The sequence below is a fragment of the Aquila chrysaetos genome, chromosome 3, assembly GCF_900496995.4.
Source record: "Aquila chrysaetos chrysaetos chromosome 3, bAquChr1.4, whole genome shotgun sequence".
NCBI classification, from domain to species: Eukaryota; Metazoa; Chordata; class Aves; order Accipitriformes; family Accipitridae; genus Aquila; species Aquila chrysaetos.
In genome coordinates, this window is record NC_044006.1 from 7,726,174 (window position 1) to 7,752,238 (window position 26,065).

A 26,065-nucleotide genomic window follows, 5' to 3' on the forward strand; every position below is an offset into this window, starting at 1 on the left:
GGCTCTGGGATTTAGGTGGCTCACACGGCTCTCCCCGCTTGAGATCCAGGGTAAATTAAGCAATGTAAATATTGGGCTGGCCCTCCCTCATCTGAAAGGAGAAGGAAGTCCGTGACTCACTTCATCCATCCTCCGGGGACTGAAATGGGAAAGGCTGAGTCAAAGCTTCATTTGTGTTTTGTCTGAAACTGTCAGAATTTGACTGGAATTATGCCCAATTTTTTTTCCTTAGCTGTTCTCCTGCAGGTTCCTTCTCTCAGCTCTCTCTAGTGTTGCTAAGGGTGTATTGCTGCTCATACCTCCTGCTCGGCTAAGTAAACCTTGACCGTAACTGCCAGATGGAAGTCCTCACCTTAAGTTAACACGTCAGCCCCTTTCAAGAGTATATATAGCAAAAGCAGATGCAAATATAGACCAATATTAATCTGCTCTTCAATTGTCAATATTCGAATGGTGCTGGCTCTCATTCTGGACAGTAGTAAAAGAAGCTGGCTAATCATATATAATTGTTGGGAGCTCTGTGCCGTTAATTAACAGGAAGTTTTATGCAGCTGTCAGATGCACAAGCTGAGCATTTCCTGCAGGGGAGAAAGATTTATTTGGTGATAGTTTCATTATAGATTTTAGGTAGAAAAAATAGCATTTTGATCACTGAAAAATCATGAAAGAAGCACACAGTTCCCTCTGCTTTGGAGAGGATTCTCCTCTGTGCCCATCACCCTCCCTCCCCTGCCACCCAGCTAAATAATTCCCAAGCATGAGGCAAAACAAAACTCACCGTCTGCCCCTTTGGTCTGTCCTTGATGAATTCGTGGGATGTCTTTGAAATGGCTGTAAAGGAATAGTAAAACCAGAGCTGAAATATACCTCAAAGAATGGATGGTTAATTGTCCATTAGGATCACATAACTGGGAAAAATTAAATCGGTATAAACCTCGCTCTGATCTCTCTAATTTAATAAGGTTGCACCAGTGTAATCAAGAATAGCATCTCCGCGACTGCACATCAAATTAGCTCTCAATGTAATTGCACTAATGCTGGAGGAGTCACAGCAGAAAGACGTTTCCTCTGATATTTGCTGTCGTTATTTCTGTTGTTGCAAGCGCTGCCAAACCAGGTCAGAGAAGGATGAGCTACGAGGAGGAGGGGAGAAATGGCTTTGATCTCAACACAAATGGCCTTGATACTGTGGAAAGACACATGGGGACACTGAGAGTATTCACATTGCCTGGTTGCAGGCATCCAACTCAGCTGCCAAAATTCAGGGATTGGACTTGAGAGAGAAAGGCACTTCAGATGGCTATCACAGCAACCTCCTGATTTGTCCAGCACAGCCTATGTAGCGTCCAAAGGAGGTTTGTCCCCTCACTTAAGCACTTATGTTAAATGCCCAAAGCTAGGCAGTGACCTTTTCTTTTAAAAGTATCTTAATTATTCCTGCGCAATTCAGGTCATGATGGGGAAAAAATGCCTGGATGAATAATGGCAAACACAATTCTGTGGAAAATAAAGGAAAGCATACAAACATCCTTCAGCAATAGCCCAAACTACCATCTGTTTGGGCTCAATTCTAAGAATAGCCTTTTTTGAGGAAAAGCAATATTTTTATTCTTATATTCACAGCACATGCCATAAGGCGAAGTACATGATAATCCAAATTATTTTTTTCATGATGCACATTTAGTTTTTAAGGCTGAATTTTGTGACATTTTAGGAGCAAATTGATTCATGGAAAGCAAAATATGGTGCAAACATATACTGAATCTTAATGACATTTTCTTAAAGAAATGAAGTATTTCTGGAATTAAATATTTACATCCTGCATTTCAGAATTACTTCATGATAATATTTAAACCCAAGGAGAAAGACACAAAAAAAAAGGTGAATGAAAACTAGTCCAGAGTCAATGAATGGTGACTGGTTTCATAGCCAGGTTTGTATTTCATGCCTTAGCCCACAGATAAGTTTTATTGTCACCACCGCATGTGCCATCCAGAGAACCTTCCCAAAATCGTATTCTTTCTCTGGACAAGATTATGAGACTGAACTTGGGTATCTTCTGAGCTTGTAGTAGGCAAGGATTTGCAATACCTAAGGTGATAAAATAAGGCAAAAATGATAAAGATGCTTGACCCAATGCTTGAAGACCTCAGGGAATCAGAATATCCACTCACCTTCCCACGCACTGCTGAGGTGGTGGATGTAATCAGAAGTTCTGTTTTCATGCTTACAGTTTCCTCATTGTACTCTGAAACATCTGACACCATTCACAGCCAGCACATCACCTTTGTTACAGATCTGTTTCTGTTTCTTTACCATGACTAATAACAGAATTATTTTCAAAACCATAAAGCAACACAGAAATAAAAGTGCCTTCCGGATGATATAAGCAAGTCAATTGGGAAAAAGATCATGGGGATTGCAATGGTTTTCCAGTTTATTTGAATCTGGAGAAACATACTGTGCAGACAACGCACTACTTGAAACAAGCTGATTAATATATCTGAACACGTGAAGCTGACAGCCAAGTGATCTATGTACACCAGGCTTGGATGAAAGGAAGCCTAAAGAGAAATTCTGGGAACCCCTGGCCTCGGGATATTTCATTAATAATTAAGGAGAAGTTGACATTGTGCTTTTAGTATCTTCATATCATGACAGTGTTAACAGCATTGCTGCTGTCACCAGCTGTGCTGGGGAGGAGCATGGTCTCTCTGAGCCTTGCAACAGGAGCTCCAGCCAGTCCCCAAACTGGTTTATGGTATCACCCTGCGTGAGCCTTTCACAACTCTTTGCTATAGTTTTCTCAAACTATAAAATAAGGAATTTTTTGTTGGTATTATGACAGCCTGTGGGAACCCCAGTTCCCGAAACCAAGTATTATTGGCTGAGGTGGTGTGAAAGCTCAGAACAAAAAGCCTTTCCTGCTCCAGACACCCCCAGTCTGAGCGTGGGCTTAGTGACTCACGTAAGGGAGCAATAAATTGTGACAATAGGTTTAAAATATAAACACTTAGTCATTTGCACATTATGGAAGGATATTAAGATCCACTTTGACTACAGCGGTCATGTCATTAAATGTACTCTGTTTTTTTCTGCCGTTGTGGGAAAAATCCGTATTTGGAAGGGGTTTTTAGGTGTTCAGCACAGTCGTGATTTCTAACAACAGAGCGTCTGTGTTGGGCTGCCCTGCAGCCATAAAGTCAAGTAAGTATTTGAACAGGTTTGGGTGGCCAGAATGCTCAAGACCAGAAAATATTTCAAGAAGGGCTAGGAAGGTGGACTACTCCACCCCTCTGTGTGTTGGCACCCAGTGTTTGTGAGCACTCCCTGGGCTGATTACGGGCGGCAGAGGCAGGGGCAGAGCCGTGAGGCTGGGAGAGCAGCATCTCGCTCAGACCAGCTCCTGCTCCCAGGGGTGCTGGGTGCCCCAGCCGCCCTCCCCCAGGTAACTCCCGCTGCTGCTGTTGGTTTGACTTTTCTTGGGTTTTGCTTTTGCTCTTCTTCTGCTGCCACTTCTGTCCCACGCTTGAGCAGAGTCCTGCATGCGCTCTTGTGCTAAATAATCTTGGGAGCTCCTGCAAGTGCTTCGCTTATTTTGTCTGGGCTTTAAAGTGCCTAGTATAAATTTTCCCTTTCTCTGCACCGGGTTTTTCTGCAAAAGAACAGAAGAACAAAAAGATCGACTTTCTGACAGAGCGTTTCTACCAGCCAGGTTGGGATTGTTCACCTCTGTGGCACTGTTGAACTGTTCCCTCCCTGAAAGCCCATGGTGTGAATGTTTGAACTATTTTCCTTTTCCCATTTGGCTACAATGCAGAGTGGCTGAAAGAATTGTATTAAAAACTGCCCCTAGACCCTTAAGGACTGTAATTCTGCATGTCCTGGATGCAGGGGCAGCTGCCAGGTTGCTATTCATATTGTTCTTGGGTGTTCCTTGTTTGCTCTAGGTGAGTCATCTCAATCTTTCCTTTCCCTGTCCCTTCGCTGCTGTCTATTGCGTGTCCGCTTCTCCTCCTTAGCCACTGACGATGCTCAGATGCATTTGTCCCCTGGTTTCATCATACCCAACACGTGTCTGAGTTATCTTTTTTCTGCAGGAGAGCAATTGAGAGCTGCACTGAAGGAAGGTAAGGAGACTTTCTAAGACTCTGTCCTATTGCTAGTCCTTCCTTGTCTGCAAATGAATCAGAGCAGGAGCTTCTGCTTTTCTAGCTGGACACTGACACGTGCCCATGTTCACCTGTTTTCCGAGAAGCAGGAGAAAGGGCAGGGACAGTCTAAAGAGCTGAGGATCCAGTCCTTGCCCTGCGGCCATAATGGAGGCTGCTTTTTGCATGAATTAACGCACCCTAGGTCCTTCCTCTGCCTCTGGAATATACACAAGTTTATTTAAGTCTTTCGCCGACACCTGCAGAGTAGACATATCTATAATGAAATGAGATGCAAAGAGAACTAAGCAAAGTTGATTTTTTTTCTGACATTTAAGTACAACATATGGCAAGTTTTAGTGAAGAATTAATTGTGTACTTTTTTTATTAATAGACACTGTGACACAGGCGATTGTAATATTCTAGGTTGGTCAGTACATTAGAAAGGTCAGGCTTATCTGGCTTTAGCCAGAGTACACAGTAGGTCACGGATTTTGTCATCATTTTCTCTCATAGTTTTCAAAGGTTTTACCACTCTGCCAGGACCAAAACAATTGTTTTTGAGAGTGAGAGAAAAAGGAGAATTTTACCAAGCCTTGAGCTCATGCTCGGGGCACGCTACAGTTCATCTAAAGTTAAAAAAAAAATCTAAAAAATACAATTTTTCTTTTGGATTCTTTTCTGTATTACAATAGAAGCAGTGGAGCATAATTTGGGAAAGGAACTGTTTCAGAGCTGTGTCTGATCTGGAGGCTGGTAGTTCATGTTCCTTTTTAAACCAGTCGGGCTGCATTCCAGCTGGTCTAAATGAGCCCCCCTGCAGGGATAATATGCTTCAAACTTAACAAAAAAACCTGTATCTAGAAAGGAAGCCTAAGGATGAGAATGAGTTTACTCCCCGTTCCTCTCAACTTCTAAGGGTTTTCTTCTCATTTTGAAAAAAGGTCTTGCATCAGGATCATCTCTTTTCCTCTCTCAATCTCTGAAAATTGTCTTGTCTCTGTAAATGTTGTCAAATCTCCTCTCATAAAATAGACATCTTGCCAACAACAGCTCCCAGGTCTAGTGGAGGTTTGCTCCATACTCACAGCTTACTACAGAGACCAGCTTTGTGCTTTTCAGACATAGAACGAAGGATACAAATAGCTCCTGCCTGGTGATTGTACCACTAATAAATAACCATGATTAATAACCGAGACAAACGAAAACCACCCAATGGAGACTCGAAGTCAACATCCCAAGAGATAGCGTAGGGTTCCCAGCTGGACAGAGGTCCTCAGTGATTGACAATGTCTGATTCTGCCCACTAGAAACAAGCCTGTGGCCAAATCCTGAGAGTTCCCCAAGACTCGCAGTTCTCAGGCAAGTCACTGCGCACTGGGAGTCCTCAGCATCTTTTACAAATCTGTTTGCTTGTGAGGATTTTAGCTGGGTGCCAAGATGGGGCTTGGTGCTTAGCTTTTGGCAGCCCACGTTCAAAATGGTGGTCTTCGTAAACTCATTGGTGAAAAAAGACACCAAATGAGAGTTTTGTGGGAGCCCCTTATTTTTCAGAAAACCTCTCTGGCTCCACATTTAGGAATTTTAGCTTCAACAGAAGGTGTTTTAAATGAGAGAAAAATGGATTTGTTCATATAAACTAGAGGCCTGAACACTTTGGGAAAAAAGTAACCATTTTATGTAAATGACAGAATTGGAGTAGCTCATTTATGTGGCTCTAGAGCCACATACGAGTGCAATCAGGTGCAATAGTCTTTACGGCAGCAATTTCTAGATGCAATGGCAGCAACGAATAGCTGTGACATTACTTGCTTGGCAACTTGAAACTCTGCCAATGTGATACCATTTTGTATGTGTGTATTATCACTTCTGCTGATACTCAGTTTTGTCTATAGGTGGCAGTGACCTTTCATTTTTTCTTTAAAATAGGGCAGAAGCACACATACATACCTATCTTCCTAATTTTACTGAAGGACCTGGGCCAGGACTGTGAGACTGTGCTGTTGACTGAGCTCTGTACCCAGAGGAATGGCCACAGACTTGTCACCTTTCTTCAGTAGCCACTTTGCCCCAGAGCATGCCAAATGTGCAGTTGTAATACCGCTCATACAGTGTAAAACTCAGTGCAATACAATAATCAATTACTGTTGCGAGGAAGGAAAAAGTCTGAAGACATATTATATATGTGCATGGCGGAGAACTGCATTTGGCGTTTTGGGATCATATTCCCCAGAGGGTTATGTAGCAAGTTTGTCCCATTTTTAGCAAAAATAGCCTCCAAGTCTTGTCCAGCTTTCTATGCGAGAGAGGGTTCTGGTGAGTGAAAATCTTTAAAAATTCCACATGACCACTGTGTGTGTTTTATTTCAGTGAGAATTATAAACTTCACTGTAGAGAATGGGTAATCTCTCCTCGAGCAACATATGCCAGAGACCAGAGCCTGTGATCTCTGCTCTGTATCAGTTAAAGATAACTCACCTGACGTGAGTAGAGTTGCATCAACAGGAAACTGGAGCAATTGAGAATCAAGCTACAAATCATTGTCAAAATAAATAAATAAAAAAAAGGAATTTGTTTCTCTCACTCCCCGTAGATATGTACTGATTTGACAGCACATGTGAAAAAGGAAGCACGTAACCTGCAAATACTCCATCCTCTGCTTAAGTTGTCTCCTGGCATAAACCAGGCGGCCTTGTGAATGGAAAACAAAAGTAAATCCTCCAGATTCAACCAGATACTAAATTTACCATCGAGACTAAGCAGTAGGATTTGAATCTTGTTTTCTTCTCTTCCGATAGGATAATGCTTAAAGTTGCTAGGAAACAGAACTACATAGCAAGGACAAGAGGCCATTGTACATCCATGGGGAAATGTTGGCTGTTTTCCACCATAAATCAGAAGTTCTGATTTATAGTGGAAATATCAGCTGAGAAGATAAAAACCCTGTGAAATAACTCTGCACTCTGAAATCAAGGCTCAGTCCTACAGCCACTATTTATGCAGCCATTCTCAGCAGCACACCACTGCAGTTCATGTTTCAGCATCAGTGGGGGCCGTTCAGCGTGGCATTAGGCACTTCGCAGAGAACAATAACCATCTCCGGAGGGAGGCCCAGCTTAGCTGCAGCATAAAATAGGAGCCAGATCTGGACCATCCCTGTAAAGCAAAGGTTTGTAGATTGAGGTTAGGAAAAAACCACAACCAGCTTGAGCTCTGTAAATAGTAACTGGAAGCAGACACCTGGGGCTGTGGGCTGAAAGGAGAGCTGCTCCCAGTTCTTGCATTCAAATTCTAGTGAGCAAGATTTAGCAAAACTACTCTTTTCCTTCTTTTCTCCAATTGCCAAGGGTTGTTTAATTAAAACGCTAAAGAAGTTGATCTCATCCATGCCTCAGCGCCTTCACTGATTCATACAGGCATAAACCAGAGCAATAATAAAACAGAAGAGCACTTGGTACCCGTGGTGGCTGTGCAGGACATCCAACAGAAAGAGCACTGAGGCTGGAGCTGGCTCCAGCCCTCTGCCTTCCTCTCTTTGGAGACCTTACTCCTTCCAGGTGTGCCTTAGAATAGTTTCTCCTTATTGTTTATTTGTGTAGCTTTAACAGCATATATACATATATATCCTGAGCCAAAGTCAATAGGAACCTTCCTCTTGACTTCAGTCTGATTTGCCCTTCAACCATGTTGCGGGGAGTGTGTTTGGTCTTGTCGTGGTCTAACCCCAGCCAGCAACTGAGCACCACACAGCCGCTCGCTCACTTCCCCCCCACCCAGCGGGATGGGGGAGAGAATCGGGGAAAAAAGTAAAACTCGTGGGTTGAGATAGGAACAGTTTAATAGGACAGAAAGGAAGAAAATAATAATAATACCAAAAATAAAATGGCAATAATAATAATAATAGGAATATACAAAATAAGTGATGCACAATGCAATTGTTCACCACTCACCAATTGATGCCCAGTTAGTTCCCCAGCAGCAATCTGTCCCCTGCCAGCCAAGTCCCCCCAGTTTATATACTGGGCATGACATCCCATGGTATGGAGTATACCTTTGGCCAGTTTGGGTCAGCTGCCCTGGCTGTGTCCCCTCCCAACTCCTTGTGCCCCTCCAGCCTTCTTGCTGGCTGGGCATGAGAAGCTGAAAAATCCTTGACTTAGTATAAACACTACTTGGCAACACCTGAAAACATCAGTGTGTTATCAACATTATTCTCATACTAAATCCAAAAATAACACCATACCAGCTACTAGGAAGAAGATTAACTCTCCCAGCCAAAACCAGGACAGGCCACAAAGAATTTATAGTCCTAAAGCCTAGCAAGCTCAGAGGGTACATAAATGTATTGTAAATTAAGAGGAAAAGAAAAGAAAAAAACAGAACAAAAAAACCCCAACAGGTTTGTGTGTACTTGTACATAGCAAAAAGGCTAAAATTTAATCAAATACATTGCTCCTGAACCAAAGTTTAAAGAAATCAGAACAGTTTCACTAAGTGTTGAATTATCTATAGACTAATAGTCATTAACTAGCTAAGATTATACCTGTATTGTAGTGAGAGCCGTGACTCCAGTAGGTATGAACATAAGAAAGCCATTTTAAACTAAATAGTTCAGGTATCAGTAGTGTTGCACCTGTGGCAACACAAGATGCTCAAAAAACACATCTAGGACCACAGACGAACGCTGTGGTGGCTGGTTCATGTTGTCTCTGACTTGCTGCAGTTACAGTCTTGGCAGTGCTTGAACCAGCCAAGGAAATGTAGCTCGGTTACTTCTGTGAGCTGCAGTTGACTGGCAAAGCTGTCTAGAGCAAGCCAAATACTTCCACAGTCACAGGTGAGAATTTTCCCCAGAGGTTTTGTTATACATAACTGCAGGACATAGAGGGCCTAATTTTTCAGAGTTTACATGCATGATATCTTTACATGCTGCCTCTTTTTTCTCTTCTTTTTTTTTTTTTTTTTAATGAAACCCAAGCAAAAATATAAACCCCCACCAAGCTGCTGTAATTTATTCATATGTTTTGGTCATCTTCTCTTTATTCTGCTGCTAACTCCATCTTATTATCTACCGAGTCCTAACAAATGCTGCAGGTGTGACTGCATCCAGTTTTCCTCAACAAACAAGAAAAGTTTGTTAGCTTGTACCGTTTTTAGTGAGCAGGTGTGAGCCCCTGTGCTTAACTGGGTTTGAGGAAGACTGGTTGGTGCAGACTGATGACTAGGGCAGGTGCCTTTGGGAAAGGAGCTGGGGTTCATTAGGAATTTAAACAGCCTGTCAAAGTCTGTCACCATTGGCTGTTTCTTAATTTGAATTAGGTGGTAAAGTCATATTAATGAGAAAGAAGGGGCTATTTGGGGTTTGGTTTTTTTTTTTCCTCTCCATTTTACAGTGACTATGGGGAATACAATGAGTGTCCCAGAGGAAGCTGAAGAAGACAATATGTGCACGGTAAAGAGCTATCAGGTAAGCAAGAACTGCCCACTCTCACCTTCCCTGGCTATTGCATATTGCAATTTTTAAATCCCATGATGTACTTGGTCCTAAGAACTGTATTATTTGCTATTTCAGGCTCTATCTGAATCTCCTGACAATATTAAAAATGGATCTGCAGCATTTGTTCAGACTCATTCTCCTGCAATGAATGGTGAAGGTATGTACTGGGAAAGGGTGGCGTATTTGCACTTCTTTTGCCACCAGACAGGCAGAGAGAGGTTTATAGTAGAGCAACAATAAATATTGGTGCATGGTCTCAAATTAAGATGAACTCATGTTTCAACTCTTACTTGTGAATCAGTAGATGTGGCTTTTCAGATGCTTGAAAGTTTAAAGATAACAAAAAGTAAAATAGGAAAACATTTTCAAAGTACCTTGGAAGCTGTTTGTTTAACTGTTCTAAGAATTTTGTTCTGCATCTGGTCCACAAAAAGTGGTTTTATGGACTGAAGATTTTGGTTAGCATGAAGTTTTACAGGGCAGGAGTGGTTTGGCACTGGTCCCTTTCAGGTTGTTTCACAGACCTCAGGGTGTCCTGTGATAAACTACATCTGCCTGGGCTCTGGTGGAAATAGTGCCTCCAACAAGCCTTGGAGGAATTGTTGCTGCAAGGAGCACAAATTGGAGCTCTTGAAAGGGGCTCGATGTAGCAATGGCACCGATGCCATGATCAGTGGCCGCTTAGTGAGGTTTTGTGTTTGTGGGGGACACAATGAAATGCTGGTTTGCAGACTGGAGTAAGAGAGCAGTTCATGTGTTGGAAGGGAGAGCAAGTTGTCTTTAATGTCATGGCATCCCTGCAGCTAGCCAGGAGTTACCAGGTGATGATGTTGTGCTCAGATGCCAGATTGAAATATCTACTGGTGGGGAAACTGATAGTCTGGAGCCAGTATAGGAGACTATAAAAAAAAAAGACGGGGCGGGGAGGACTGAATGCATTGAAAAAAGTAAACTTATGTAGGCTAGAAACTGAATTTGTTGAGCTTTAAAATATTCCCCAACTACTGTGGAAAAATAACCTTTGTGAAGCAAATGTTTGTGCTGTTGATCAGGCTGCTTTACTTTGCCAAACCCATTCTCCGGTCACAGTGGGCACAACTCTGGCACTCTACAGAAAGTGGGCTGTTTATATGGAGAGCCCCTATAATTTTCAATTTATAAAAGAAATCAACAATGTGCCCTAGACTTAAGGGTCTATCCCCAAATTGCCTAATAGTGATGCCTGAAGATAGGCAGGCTAGAACAGTACAAAGCTTTGCAGAGAAGGAGTAGCTTGGGATGGATAGAGGAGCTAAGACAGTAATGGGCCAGCAAAATGACTACTGTATTGCTCTAGGTAACGCTGAGCCGCTTACCATTGAGCTCAATGCGTCTCACTTGATTTAAGTTTTGTAAGGAGCTTGAGGAAGGTGTTTCAAGGGATACCTGAGGCTGGCACAACAGGAGTTCACCCTGCTGATCTGGCATTTTACCTACATGACTCTAAGGGGTGCTTACCAAGTGCCCCAGGTTGTTACCATATCGAGTGTAGGAAAGGGTGATGGAATCATGCAAGCCCAAAAGAAATGTATTAGTATAAATTATTTAAAGCACAGAGTAATATTGTATTAAGTTGAAAAAGAGAAAAAGAAGGGAGTAGGAAGCTGGTTTGGGGGGACTTATTTTAGTGACTGCAATAAAAGACATTCTTTTGAAACATTCTGCATGCATGTGGCCTTCTGGGGGTGTTTTGAACAGTTTAACTTTAATAAAAGAAAACTTTACAAAATTCTTTGCAAGCTGGTTACAAAAAAAGGAAATAAAATTTAAAATAAAATCCAGGTCCTAGCTACATGTTCTCATCCACAAGATTGTAAAAATCTTAGGAACCACCTCTGCGTTTTTTTGTGAAGCCATATTTCTGATACTTTCAGTAGCAATTTCAACAAATGATAAGATAAATGTGAGCATGTTTTTGTTCATCTAAACATTTCCATCTTGTTCTCTGATATCTGGTCCTGCGTTCTTGAGTAGGTGCATTGCTTTGACTTCAAAGATACCAAACAATTATTTGTTACCAATGAAATATGTGTAGGGATATTTTTTCTGTCCTGTTTGTCATTTAGAAAAAGTGACTGGCTGTGAAACCTACCGTAAGGCGGTAGGCATTATACCTGCTGTGAGGTTGTTACAACATAATTGTATCTGGACCTGAGGTTTTGCAGTGAAATGCCACTTCTGATCCTGAGCTGGGCCTTAGTGGTACCTTTCATATAGAGAAACCTACCTTGCCCTCATTTTAGAGGTAGTAGACTCTCTTGAAGAGAGCAGAGCATGTCTAATCTGCAGTGAGATCTTTGTAAACAAAATTTAACTGTGTCAACTGCCTGTGTTTGAATTCCAGAGAACTTGGGTTATAACACAGTAGTTTATATAGATAAGTGACAGCTGGGGATGCAGCATGGCTGACGTTATTACCAAGAGGTCAGTCCTATTTACCAGAATTTATTCAAATTGTGTCACAAGACTGATGTTGTAATCCTGACCACCTCTTTCCTGTTACTGTTATAGGATATATTAGATATAACTCGACTACTGCCAGGGCAACTAGAGCATGGGGGGTGATGACAACTTGCTTCTCTTTCTCTGTACACTAATGAAATAAAATCGATATGCCCCTATTAGGTATAAACTGTGGGTGTTAGCGTAGAAATTGCATAGTTGGTGGGGGAATGGGTAAATCGCTACTCAGTAAGGACATCCCATTTCAGACCTATTTGGGTGGTGGTCATAGCAGGACAGCAACCAAGTTTTGGAGTGATCATACCAGTGGCAGGCTGGACGCTGGGCTCCCCACGGAAAGATGCCTGTCAGCACCTGAGCCCTGCTTCCAGTGCTGACATCTTGAAAATCTGGAGTGAACTACATGGCCTGAGCATTAAAAATTTATCTCCAAGTAGTTTTGAAAAGTTATCTCCCAATATTCATGGGTAATTGCTCTCATCCACAGATGTGTGTGTCTCTTCTCAACTTTCAGCACCTCATTAATTTCTCCTTCCACCTCTTGTTGGCTTTGGAGCCTTTTTCTGCATCACTCATTTGGAGCAGTGGTGCTTCAGCTCACATCTTTGCAGATTCAGCCACATTAATTTTACCAGTGTTTTCCTTGCATTGGGTTTCTTTCTGTTTTCAGAATACAATTAAACCCAACAATTTTATCCAATCTCTGTGAGGAAAGAAAATATTATTTTATTATTCATTGTTAAAAGAACCCCCTCAGCCTGTTACATCCAGTTGAAAAAAGTCTAAGCTTAGACAAAAATAAGCAAAGACTGGTATGGCAATATGCAGATGTTACTGATTACAGTTTAGAATCTCTGTTCCATGGCTAATTTCCTAATGCCATCAAGCTATAATAAGTCAGTTTAAACAGTTGCCTACTAGAAAATAAAAGCCTGTAGCTGTGTGTTTCTGCTGGTGTAAACCAACAGATTTCTGGGAAGTAAATAAAAGCCAGATGATTTACACTGTCTGAAGACCTAGAAAATAAGTGTACATTTTACTCTTAATATATAAAATGAAGCATATGGCATTGTTTTACTTAAGTGGATTACCTAATTAATGCAATTACTAAATCAGTTTAAGTAGCAAGTTGAAAAATTGAACTGTCTTGTGTGATATTACTTATATTTTAACTTTATTAATGTTTAAAAAGCAGTTAAAATCATTAACTACTTAGATACCACTGAAATCTCCCTGGCTTGTGTAATGTAATCAAGGTCTTGCTGAAATAAAAGTGCAAGTGCTGTTTGGACATAGAAGTTGCTCCTATAGAAAATGCAGTTGATAGTATTTCTAAAATGAAATAATGCAAGAAATAGTATTGTAATCTATTTTATGGTCATAAAGTGAGCACTTCTGGAGAAGACAAAAGAGCTGCAAAAAAGGCAAGTAAAGCAAGAGGATTTTATTAATAGTGTTAGATATATGTTTGTGGTCTTTGTCCTGTTAGTTTGCATTTCTGTGATTGCCAGTGATCTGACCATGTGCTGTGCATTAAATGGTATAGTTGATAAATGAGTCTATGAAATCTATATCTGCCAATATAATGAAAAAAAGAATCCAGAGAGTTAACTTAATATGACCAAAGGAAGTAATGTTATTTGGAAGAGCCCCGTCACCATCTGCTTCACATCTGGGTGAGCAGATTGGCGACTGGTTCCCTACATTTGCTGCTTCTGCTCAAACAGGCTGACAGATGTGTGGACTTAGGGATTCTTTCCATAACTTGCCTTTCCTGCTCCTAGTGATTATCAGGGCTGCAGATATTGCACTGAGCGCCAGCATCCATCTTCTCTTCCTGTAATGCCATTTAAATAGTAGTGGTGCCCTTACTGCTACTTCATGACATGTTGCTTTGCAAGCAAAAGTATAGCATATTTGATCCTGACTTTTCCTAATGTTTTGTGTTGGCCTTTTTGAACTTTAACTAATATAAGTACTTGGCAGACAACAGGTACGGGGAAGAAGGCCAGAACTAAAAGCTATATATGTCTGAGATTTGCACTACATAGAGCAGAAATGTATCAAGAGGACAAAATGGGCAAAAAAATTGTTTGTATTTGGGTGGCAATTACATGCAGATGAAAACAATGACCTGCTCATAAAAAGAAATATTACACAAGGAAGAAAAGTTCAGTTAAGATGCAACTCCTTTATTCCAGAGAATAAATCTGATTCAGCAAAATCTGCTACTAGCCAGTATCTAACAGAAAGGGTGTATTGCAATAACTCTGTGTGCCTGTAAGGTGTGAAACACGAGGCATTTTAGTTTTGGTTTGTTTTGGTTTTTTTTTTTAAAGAATGATCATTACTATTCTTGCTGCTAGCTTCTCTCCCTCTATTTTCATTAATTCCAGTAAATCTGTTGGGTAAACAACAATGCTAGTTAACAGTGAAAGAAAATTATTCTTAGAACATAAATGTACTGGCAACTTTATTTGCATGGGATAGTTGAGCAAGATTGCAAAATAATTTTAGTATCTTTTTTCATAAGAAAGGGGGAAATTGTCTTATTTTGGAATTCTTTAATGCTCCTGAAAACTCAGACTTGTCACAACAGTTTTTTGGGGTCTCCCGCACAAACACAAGGTATACTTGGGAGATCTGAAAATTCTACATCTACTGTAGCATTATGATACCAACTCAGTTCTAAATAACAGAAGGAAAAAATTAACCTACACAATATCTGTAAAAATATGTCAGAAATGTAAATTAGCAACAAAAAGCTAGTTTTCTAGGTATTTAGATTTTTAAGCCTAGTATTTGCTACAGTAATTCATTCAGGGCTATTATAATCCATTGTGTTGGCCTACACTGATGGACTTTAGTGCCAAATGTTGCCTTGTAGCCCATAATGGTTCCTTCCTGGCTATTAAAATCCACTGTCTCCATGATTATCTGAACGCCAGGGAACAAGATAATGCTGTGGTACTATAAATACATTGCTAAGCAAAATATCTGTTTGTAACTGGCTTCTATTCAAAATAGTCAAAGATACTAAAACTGTATTTGTAGCTAATGGCTTGTTCAGTTTAAGAAAAAAAAAAAATCAGGTTTTTTTTTATTGTCAAAAGCAACATCATCAGAAAACATTTTCTCCTAGCATTTATTTTATGGCATGTTCACATGCTAGTGGCCTGCAGGAGGAGATATCTATGCTGAAGACCTTGCCAATTCAAGTTGTTCCTCATTCAACAGCTAAAAATTACTTGCACTATGAAAGAGTCAGTAGGATAAATAGCAGGAGGTGAGAAGCTGCCAATGTAAGACATCACAGGACCTTATTTTATATGTTCCCTATGTGTAAGTATTAGCCATGAGGGTGCATATAACTGCTGAAACCAGACTAGCAATCAAAGGCTAAGGAAAAGGAGCATGTTTCAAGAAAGCATTTGAAGGATTTAACTTGGGCAAACTGAGCATCAAAAATAGACGCCTACCTAGTATGTAGCTTAGGCTGCTGCCAGGAATAAAAAGAGCAAACTAAGCTTCAGAGAAAATCGGGTTATAGTGAAGGAGGAGGGAAGGCAATCTGGAAGTGCTGGACAGAATTGCTTTTGGTCCCACTTGAGGGAATTTGGCTGCCATCTGTTATGTGCACCAGGCTGAAGTCTGCTTGTATTCCCACTGATTAGCAAAAGCAAATCAGCTGACGAAAGCTCGGGCAGCCTTTTCCTTTATGTCAGACTGGTGGCTCTGAACTTCCTTTCATGTCAGTAGCGTCTTCAGGATTCCTGCCTGCATCTGCCATTCCCTCCGAGTGCTGCGTCTTGGTCCCAAACACGTGTGAAATAGGTGCTTTGCTGCAGGCACTCTACACCGATGCTTTCTGAGCTCTGCTGCCTGCCCATGGGCTTCTGGCTACATTAGCTCCCATAATGAAGAGAAATAATTCCATACCTGTATGGTCCATTTTGCAGCTCACATGGCCTGTGCTCACCTTAAAGCTTTCTCCATTACAATATTTTATTTGCTGGCTCTGTCTAGTAAAATCTAAGCACTTGCTTTTTAAAATTCAGTGCTAATTCTGCAGACTTGGTCCCAGTCTGTGTCAGCAAACAGTGTTGTTCTTCATTCTCAGCCTATGGAAGTGCCTAAAATGCTAAAGTCAAGGATACAAAAGGAAAGGGGAGAAAGTCTGTCAGCAATTCTGAGCAGGGAAATGGCATTGACATAACATTGCACTAACCATTACTCTTATCTGTACAGTTTTTTTAATAAGTCAAGGAAAAAATGTCTGCCTTATCTAGCAAATTTCAGAAAAAATGTCCTTATTTTGAGTGTGCTCTTACAGAAGAGGGACTTTGTGCATCTATAGTATTGCCTTTTTAACATATCCTGACGAAGTGAAGGGGAAGGAAGGACAAATCTTCTGTAGTGTGACTGTCTTTTGTTAAATACTTGAAAGGAAAATGCCTGTGTAGTAGTAGTATGGAATGCAACCTCACAGCAGTGCTGTAAATTGTATATTGATTTTAGTTTCAGAGCAGTTATTAATCTCATTCAGAGTGAGCAGCTTTGATCTACTTGCAGACCTGGCCTAGAATTTGGTAGGTTTTGCTTCTATTCCTAATTCTGCCTCTGGATTGTGGCATAACTTTGGAAAGAATGGCACTTCTGTGTCTCTCTAAAACCAAAAATATCAGGCACTTTTCATCCAAATCCTGCAATTTCAAATCCTTTCTCCTTCACAGTTTGCTGTGAATATGGCATGAGTCAAACTCTTCTGTTCAGCCCACCACTGTAGTGTCTCCTCTCTGGTGGTGGGATCTGCTTTGCCTGGTGTCTGAGCAGACTTTCCCCAAAACAGTTTGAACTGTTTTGACACAAGAGACGCTGCAGAGCTCATGCCAGTGATATTTTCCAGGTCTTTCATTCCTTCCATGATAATTAGAGATAAAAGGAGCTTGATCGGTTCATGAGCTACTTTTTGTTTGGTTGGTTTTCTTAATGATGAGCTTATATTCCTATTTTTATACTAAAGACAGTTTTGCTGTGTTTCATTTTTTATCTGTTACATAAAGCAGAAGTTCAGCATCTGTTACAATTATTTTCCGATGGATATTGTTTCTGCTTTCTTTAGCTGGGGAAGGGTTTGATTTTTGCTTCCTTCCCAAGTTTCCAACTATAATTAGAAGTTAGTGCTTCAGTACTTTTTCATATAGTACTACAGGAGGCTTAGGAAAGTAACTGTTACTTAGTGGCCCTGACTGAATAGCTGAATAGGTGGTTGAGTAGCTAGTTATTTGTGCCTTTTTTTTGCATGTCAGTAAGTTGAAATAGGTGCTTTTGAAATATTGCAGAAGAATATTACTGGCAAAGGATTCTTGCCAGTGTGAGTTATTTTCTTACGTGAATAGTAACAGAGGGAATCCAGGGATAGAAATTTTCTCTATTAGAGTACACGCAAAAGTGAAAATCTATTTACTTGGACAGAACAGGTTGTACTGAGGTGCTCTGCATGCTTGCATAGGCCCAAAACACAATAAGAAAGCAAATGTCAGATTAAAAATGCTAGAAGTAAAGAAGTTAGGAGCCAGCTCCCTGGCAGCCGGTAAAATGCTGGCCGCAGTTGTGAATCCTGCCACCACAGCCTTTATCAAAGGGATACGGGCACGTGTTCCGCAGTGCCTGCTGATGCTTGTGTGTTATGCAAAGTGCTTGGAGGGGGATGGTGGAAAGTTGGGGTAATTTTGCTGTGAAAAGCTAAGGGGTAGTTTTGCAAGCTGGGATCTGAAATGTTCTGCTTTCCTTATCTTAAAAAGGAATTTAAAAAATGAAACTGAACACTGAAGATCTGTACTGTGGAAGACAGACGTTTTAGTCAGGTTTTGTTGGTGTCTGGGGTTTTATTTCTGTTAATGTAAAATGTGAAGGGCATAATATTGACTAGACTATTACAATTATCATTTGAAATAATTTCAATTTTGCACTGAACCTGACAATTTTAAAATTCTAATTTAGCAAGTCAGTTTGAGACTGTCGGTTTTTCACAGTTATAATTACGTAGATCTAAATGCATCCTTGAAGTCTGTGGCTATGATTGACAGGGAAATCAGATATATATTCTAGTCAAAGTAGGGAAGAGAAGCTCAAGCTGAGGGAGAGCTGTAAGGTTTACCTCTTGACAAGCCTCCTCTTGTTTACTGGGGTTTCATACCACATAATCTGTGATTCAGTCTCCCATCCACAGAACAGATACAAGAAAGATTTTTTTTTTTTCTTTTGTCTCCTGTAAAGCAGGAGTCTTCTGCTCCTGTCTGCATATACAGCATTAGGGATTTTCACTTCAGCTGTATTATCAAAGGGCCATTGTAATATAAAATCATAAAACATACTTTTCAGATGAAAGATTTTTTTCACATCTGAAGTGTGATGGCCATGTGTGTACACAAGGGGGAATCATTTGTGAGAATTTTGAGGGGGTGGAAATGTGATTAAGACCCATATTGTTTGTGGGTAAAAAGAGTCAGAAACGTAAGGATAAGAAGCCTGGCTCGGATGTGATTTATAAGTATCCAAATCAGGTTTAAACTAACCTACAGACAATAGAGGAGAAGTGCAAGTAGAAACTGCACTATGGAGAGTAGGCAGCAAGGCAAGGAACAGTGTTGGAAAAATGAATGAAATGAGTTATGACTGCATGGCCCTGTGGGGAGTTTGGCAAGCCAGGAAACTAAATCGGCCCTTGCAGTTTCCATTCTTTTTTCCCATTTAGCTTTGACAGAGGAAAGTGTAACATTAATATAGAACTGTCAAGTTTTATTGATTTTTTTCTTTTTTTTTTTTTTTTTTTTGCATATCACTTCTTTAGTTTTAATTGGAAAGTAAAATATCCTCAGCATGTCCACTGGGCTAAGTAGTCAAAACCCTGGGCTGTTACCTGAGCAGCTGAGAGGGGCTGTGGAGAACACAAAACTTGCACCAACTTCAGTGAGGAATGACAGGAAAGAAAATCAGATGGGCAGGTCTGATAGACGAGCAGCAGCTCGTATTTAGCACCAGAAGACAACGGGGTCTCTAAACAAGCCGCACTCTGTGTGGTCCTCCCCGAGGTTCCACATTTCAGAATTAGTTTATTAAAGAGCAAGGTCACCATGATTAATTGTACAACCAATATAACTTCTTTGCTGTGCTGGATAATTACTGTTTTATGCTTCTGTTTGTAGTGGATGCAAAGGCAAGTGTTGCACGGGATAATGTGGCCGTTTCTTCCCCAAAGACAATGGAGCAGAGCCCCGTTCCCGACGCGGGCGGGCAGAGTCTCGGGAGCGCTGCCAGGAGAGCTCTGCCATCTGCTAAATCCCGCTCTGTCTTTGCGTTTTCATGGTCTGTACCAGGGCGTACTGAAGATCCAGCTACAGATTCATCGGTTGGATCGGCGAAACTTGATGTCAGCTCAGAGGCGCCCGGAGTGAACAAAGCACCAAGTGACAGCGTGGAGGTTCCCGCGGCAGCTGCGCGGGAGGAAGGCACGCATAAAAACCTGACCCGGGCCCCGGCAGCAGCATCGCTTCGTGACATCGATCTCACGGCCTCAGTGACACCTGAGGGAGGGGATGCGGCTGCCTCAAAGCCGAAACAAGTAACCTTCTTTGACAGGATCTTCAAACTGGAGAAGGGAAAGGAAAGGAGTAAAACGCAAATTGATACCCAGGAGGAAAGGCAGACTTCAGACCTTCCTGACGGGTGCATCACAGCGAAAGAGGCTGCTGGATTACAGAGCACATCAAACAGTGTCCCGCAGGGGAAGGCAAGTGCTTGAGTAGGAATATCCATTTCACTCTTAATGAAACCTCTTAGGAATACTAATAGCGCAGGACAACTTGATGTCATGATGGCTGTGTGAATGAATCGGTGTTGCTCTTAAAATTATTGCAGGTAACCCCCCGCAGGGGTGGCTGAATGGAGGTATGGAAGAAGAACCCATGGTGGAGTGGTAATCGCTCCGATGTCTGCCTCATGACTAAATGCTGGCATCTGACATCGAGTTTAAATTCATTTGTATTTCTACAAAAGGTTTGGGCAAGATAGCTGCGTTCATGCTCCAATTGCCAGGACGATGAACAGCAGCCAGCTACATATGAAAGCAAAAATACCTGAAAGTCAAATTGTTTGTTATGCTTTAGGAGCTTGAAGTTTGACGCTGGATGGTTTTAAAGGAGTTCTTTAGCATGTTTTGTGCCATTCTTAAAATAATCACTACTTGAGCAGTAGCTGCTTGTTCCATACCCTACATACTAGTATAAGGAATAAGCAGCAGCAATTTTTGCACTCTTAGCTATTGTGAATTTTTAGTCAAGGAAACATGTTCCCTTAGAATTGACTTTACAGGATGAGAATGCGATATAAGAAGTAACTTATCTGAGAGCACACTAATCAAAGAAAAGAGCTGAAAACAAACATGAGTTTAGATTTTACACTTCCTGCAAAGCTTGATATCAGCAAATATATTATAGGATTAATTTTCAGGCAATTAACTACTGAAAAGCCCATCCCCTGTATAGGGATAAGTGGCATAACTCTTATTAGTTCTGCTGGAGAGGTGCCAGTGTACACTAATTGACGATCTAGCTCGAATCCTGTCCAATGTCAGGAACAAGAGGGAGAACCTAGTTGCATGGCTCCCTCATCAGAATCTGTGTGTAAATGCCATTTTAATAGTAACTGCTTTTATTGGCCTTGTTCAGGCTTACAAATAAGACTGCTGTATGACTGCTGATGCTTTGAATAGTGTTAGACATAGATCGCAATGCTCACTGCTTGCACTGACAATATTGCAGGTTGTCCCCAAAAGTCTCTTCAATTTCTATTCTTCTACCTTGTCTTCTCTATCTTATGCCTTCTCAAATTTGAAGATCACATTTGTTGTATAAACTTATAAATGGTAATATTTTTCTGAAGATTCATTTTTAGGAATAAACAGCTGCATTTTTGACTGTTGCCCTTCAAAAGTGGCACCCATCGCTAGTACTTCAGACAGCTATATATGCGCATTTAAAGAACCTGTAGTCTCAACCTAGCAGAACATCAAGTTATTCACTACATAAACAGAACGGGGTGAATAATTCAGAATGAATAATCTATTCAGTCCATACTGGCACTTCTGTTTGTAGCTTATAAGACTGAATCTTTTCAACACTCTAAATTCCTGCAGATATTCTTGACTAATACACACAAAGAGTAAGTTTTGCCTGTGGCTTGCAAGAATTGTTACTTTTACAATCAAATGCAAAATTCATCATTTCCTATTTTGCTGTGATTGTGACCTTTCACACTCTAGATTGCAGTTTGTGCTGTTGAAGTAGTACAGTGTGAAACTCTCTGTAATAAAATAACAATGTGAAGTAGCTTTAACCAGAAGTCAGTTAAACATTTGCTGGTAGCAAATAGTGATGTTGGCAAAGCTCAAGTAAGTAAGTGTTCGTAATGAGCAACCATCAGGGGATGGAACAAGATGATCTAAATCTTATTGTGCCAGTTCAAACAGGTACTAGAAGCACTGCTCATTCAGATCAAGCTTTTTTATATCAATAATGCCTAGCTTGCTTATTAATCTTGAATTCTGTTCCAGTCTTCAGCTTTTACCTATCCACATCCTGACCCTCATTAATGGCAATAACCTGGGAATCCCAGGCCCTCACCAGCTGTAGATTGTTTGGTGTGTGTATAAGTGGCTGCAGGATCCTAAGCCCACACAACAGCTTTGTGGTGCCTGGGGGCCTGCTTGAGGACAGGTCTCCTGTTTAAAAAAAGTGCCTGTACGTCTTTCACATGTGTGCTTAAAGCTGTACCACTGCAAATCTTTGAGGACTTGGAAAACAGGTTCAAGTTGCTCGGCGTAAATGAGTGGCAGAACTGTATCACAGGGGAGAGTGAAATTTTAATCTTATCCCTTAATTTCTGGACTATAATTTTTTTGTCTTTCATTCTTCAAATATGAAAAGGAGTATACGTTCAGGGTGGAGTGGAGTTAAGGACCTTTTCTGGGAAAAATATATCAACTAAATGCTGCTGGTATGTTGCCAAACTTACTTTAACTCCATTTGTAAAACAAAGGCTGTGGCTCTGCCTTGCAGCACAGTTGCCTTCTGATCCCTCTAAAGTTGCTAGTTCTCATGTGGGATGCAAGAATGACCAAGTCTAATTTAATTGCTGTTACTGTAGTAACTACAAACTGTTACCAAATAACCGTACTAAAAATCCAGATATTGCTGCCAACGGTTTCTATTTTATTTTTTTTTTTTTGGATTATGACTTGTAGTATCTGTAAAAGCTAAAAGCAAAGCAAAGTTTCCCTGAATTGAGTGCCAACACAAAACAAACAGCATTGCTGGTAAGTAAGAGAGAGGCTCCACAGTTGTAGCTTAAGAGCTGCACAAACATTCTGTGTTTGGTGAACCACTCTTTATTTTTGTGGTCTACAAAACTACATTCAGAACACAGCATAATTAAAACAAGGACAGAATTCATGAATTCATGAAGCATTTACTATGTAAGCCAAAGAAAAGATAAATTATATGCCTGAAATGTTTCACTGAGCCATGATTCATACAAACAAAAGTGCTGGCAGGAATACATTCTTTTGATATGTTTTTCTAATGACTGAGCTGAAACTACAGTGTAAGTATTTAAGGTGTTTATCACCTCTAAATTTGGCTCCTCAAAGAAATGAATTGCACATTTACGTAGTATCTGTTAACTTCCAATGCTGACTTTCTTCTCTTATTTCTAGAGTTTTCGTTCATTATTTGCCTCTGGGGCTTTGTGCAGCATATTATGCAGTGAGCCGCTGCAGAGGTTTTTGTGGTTATTCGACTCTTGCTCTGAAAATGTGATATTGTAGGACTCCACATTATCTCTCCCTGATTTATATGCTGATGGCCTGAGTCTGTGCTCCTTCCTACAGCAGTATTCCTGCAAAAGCACAAGATGGATCACAGCACCTCTCAAAGTCCAGATTTGAGTTTTATCTCGGTAGCTAATGGCAGCCTTGCCTTGGGAATCCTGGCGTAGGGCTCCTCGTGCAGTAGTGGGTCATTACGGGGCCCGTTTGTGCTCTGCGAGTTGGAGTTCAGGGATTTTTGGACGGTGTCGTGCCTCAAGCTCTGTACAGTCTGCAATAGCTTTCGCTTCTGCAAGGCAAAGTGTGGCTTTAGCAGGGAGATAACCTGGAACAGCCGGTGCTGCCGGTGGTGGTACCTGTCACCTTTGCAGTTGTCCCAGCTGGTATCTGCTGCTGGTAGCAGCTGTTTGCTACAGTCCTTGGTGAAAAGATCCCTTCCTCCTAAGCAGAGTGCAGCCCAACACCAGAGCTTGGGCTTGTGTGGGTAAAAACTCGTTTGCTTATTTTTGTTTGATAGCATCAGGTACTTCAGTTATGAAGCTAGTTTTGTTTAGCAACATACCTTCTGCCTCCTGCTTCTTTAGTCTCTTGCCTCATGCCTTTGTTGCCCATTTAATATCTGAAATAGAGCCAGCATTTTTCATATGACGAGAGCTCTTTAGATGGCATCCCTGGAAGCAGGGCTGCCGAAGCTGGCGTGGCCACGCATGTTCTGCATGGGACACATTGTTCTTGGAGCCACTCTGGCCTGTAACTGGCAGCTGGACAAAGTGGTGTGTTAGACCCTTGTAAGAAATTTCTAAATAGCCTGTTGAAGCACTCTGAACTACTGTGCTGTGTTTCTTCCTGGGTAAACTTGGAAAACAGTGGGTGGAGAATTAGAAGTCTGTTCTTGCAAGTAAAACCTTGCATATTTTAATTCTTTAAATGCTGCGTGGAGACTGGCCACTCCATGCTCAACTTTCCTGATGCCAAATTAGCCCTCTGAAGTTTTAAAAGTTTATGCATCTTTAGTCTACTCCTTCCTTTAGTGACCTACAGAAACGTATGTCCTATACAAATATTGTGATTTTTTTTTTAATTGCCCAGTACAGGGAAAGGTTCTCAAGAGTACAATTTTATTTTAACTTTTCTGAGTAAAAATGGCATTGAACAACTATGTCTAACTGGCAGCTTAGGAAGAAACTGTTGGTATTGCTTAGACCTCTGTGCAGTCTTTGAGAGCAGTGATTCAAAGAAGCTGTTTACTGGAGACACCTGGACAGGCTCATCGGTTTTATTTCTTGTCCTGATTTTTCCTCTGGAGTAATCTGAGCATCTAGTATCCTGACAACTGTTTCTCTAGTCACTGCTTCCTAAGTGACCAGATGTGTACTGCTGTCTAAATAGTTGGGGATGATAACTTCTGCTGAAGACTGATGGCACTGCTATGATTGTCTGTTCAATAATGTCTCAAATCCCCTATCAAAGTCGAGGCCACCATCATGCTAGGCACAATTTCCTTTAATAATAATTGACAGATCCATCCCTCTACTTACAATGTAGACAGACAAAAGGGAGGAGGATTATTGGTAACAGACTCAGACATTACTAGCCAGATGTAGTACTCTTAAATATTACAAAAGGAAGTGCTGAATGGGACATGAGGACTTGTCTCAAGCTGCTCCCTCCTACACAACATTTGTGTTGGCTTTACCTGTGCAGGCTCAAGGCAAAAGGGGTCAGGATGGCAGGCAAATTCAGTGTAAAAGGGTGCCAAGCTCTCCAAAACTGGCCCAAGAAGAGTTTTTTTAAAAACAGACCTTTGTTTAGGTACCTAAACAGAAACTGAATAACTTGTAATATTACACACTTGTGAGTGAGCACTGGAAAACTATTTTTGGGCTCTGGGAACTGTAATTCCAGGAAGAGAGGAGGCAGCTCCATCTGGCTCGGAAGAACTACTTTGGGTTGTTGCTTTTTTCCTTCTTTTAATCTGTACCATGTTTGTGTTTGCCAGATAAAAATTATTTCTGGAATTGCAGAATACAGAATATCGGAAGCAATCTTTGTATGGTACAATCAGACACTGAGCCACCAAAGGCCAAAATCTCAGCGTTTGTTCCTATTCACAAGTTCAGCCTTGAAAAGAGAAAAGCAGTGTTGTTTGGGATGCCGTGTGCAACTTTACTTGTGTTTGTTATACTTGGTAGCTGAGAACAATGTTCCTCCAACCAACAGCAAATGCTGAATATATTAGAAAAGAGGGGAGAGAGATGTATAAATGCTCGATTGTTCTGAATACGTAGGCTGGAGAAGTATGGTTGGAATTAGGGTTGTGACTCTCGGAGCAACATAATGCAAGTCACAAATGTTACTTTTGCATTCCACTGGAAATTAAGCAAGCTAGGACTGAGGAAACTCTGCCCTCGACCCCCCTACCCTTTTTCTTTTAGGAGATACATGACTGCAACCAAAAAGACCTACGGCAGGACTCGGCAGGTGTCAGTGGTCTCGCTGCTGAGCAACCTGAAAAAGCAGAGGTAAAACCAGACAACCCCCAAGCAGCTGCTGCAGTAGATAACTCCGTCATGAGTTTCCTTAAAACACTGGTAAGCTTTTGCCTTTCCTTTTCATCTTTAGGCTATGCTGTAAGTTGCTTATAAGAATCCCACGTGGACGTGTTGAGTTAAATGTAACATGTTTGCTGTCAAGGGCACTGAGAAGTAATGAAGCCAAACAGATGCCTTAGAGAATGACTTGAGAGTGATAGATGTGTAGGTACAGTGCAGTTATGACCAAGTGATGATGACTTACTCTGGAAACTTCCTTTTCTGCATAGATACTTGTAGACGTGGAGGTATTAAGCTGTCTTAAGGGTTTTTCGTATGATGAAAATTTATGTTGTAATAGCTCTAAAAGCTCACCTTTATGGTTAATTGGATGTATAAGCTTAAATAATATATCTTTGGTCCAGGTATTTTTCATTTTAGCCATTGACTTTAACATGTTCTCAAGAAACATTTATAATATAAAATTTTCCCATATGGG

At 41.0% G+C, this 26,065-nt stretch overlaps 1 protein-coding gene across 6 annotated transcripts in view; it reads left to right on the forward strand.

Moving 5' to 3' along the window:
• Positions 1-4,038: 4,038 nt before the first annotated feature.
• BCAS1 (brain enriched myelin associated protein 1) overlaps positions 4,039-26,065 on the forward strand; it is a 57,091-nt gene continuing 35,064 nt past the window's right edge. For 5 of the 6 annotated variants that reach the window (XM_030009868.2, XM_030009869.2, XM_030009873.2 and 2 more), the window contains exons 1-5: positions 4,039-4,130; positions 9,545-9,618; positions 9,724-9,805; positions 19,359-19,942; positions 25,471-25,626. In XM_030009868.2, the coding sequence (XP_029865728.1) occupies positions 4,040-4,130; positions 9,545-9,618; positions 9,724-9,805; positions 19,359-19,942; positions 25,471-25,626 (987 nt within the window). In that variant the 5' untranslated portion in view covers position 4,039. The remainder of the gene's footprint in view (positions 4,131-9,544; positions 9,619-9,723; positions 9,806-19,358; positions 19,943-25,470; positions 25,627-26,065) is intronic. The other variant, XM_030009871.2, reaches the window with a different exon arrangement.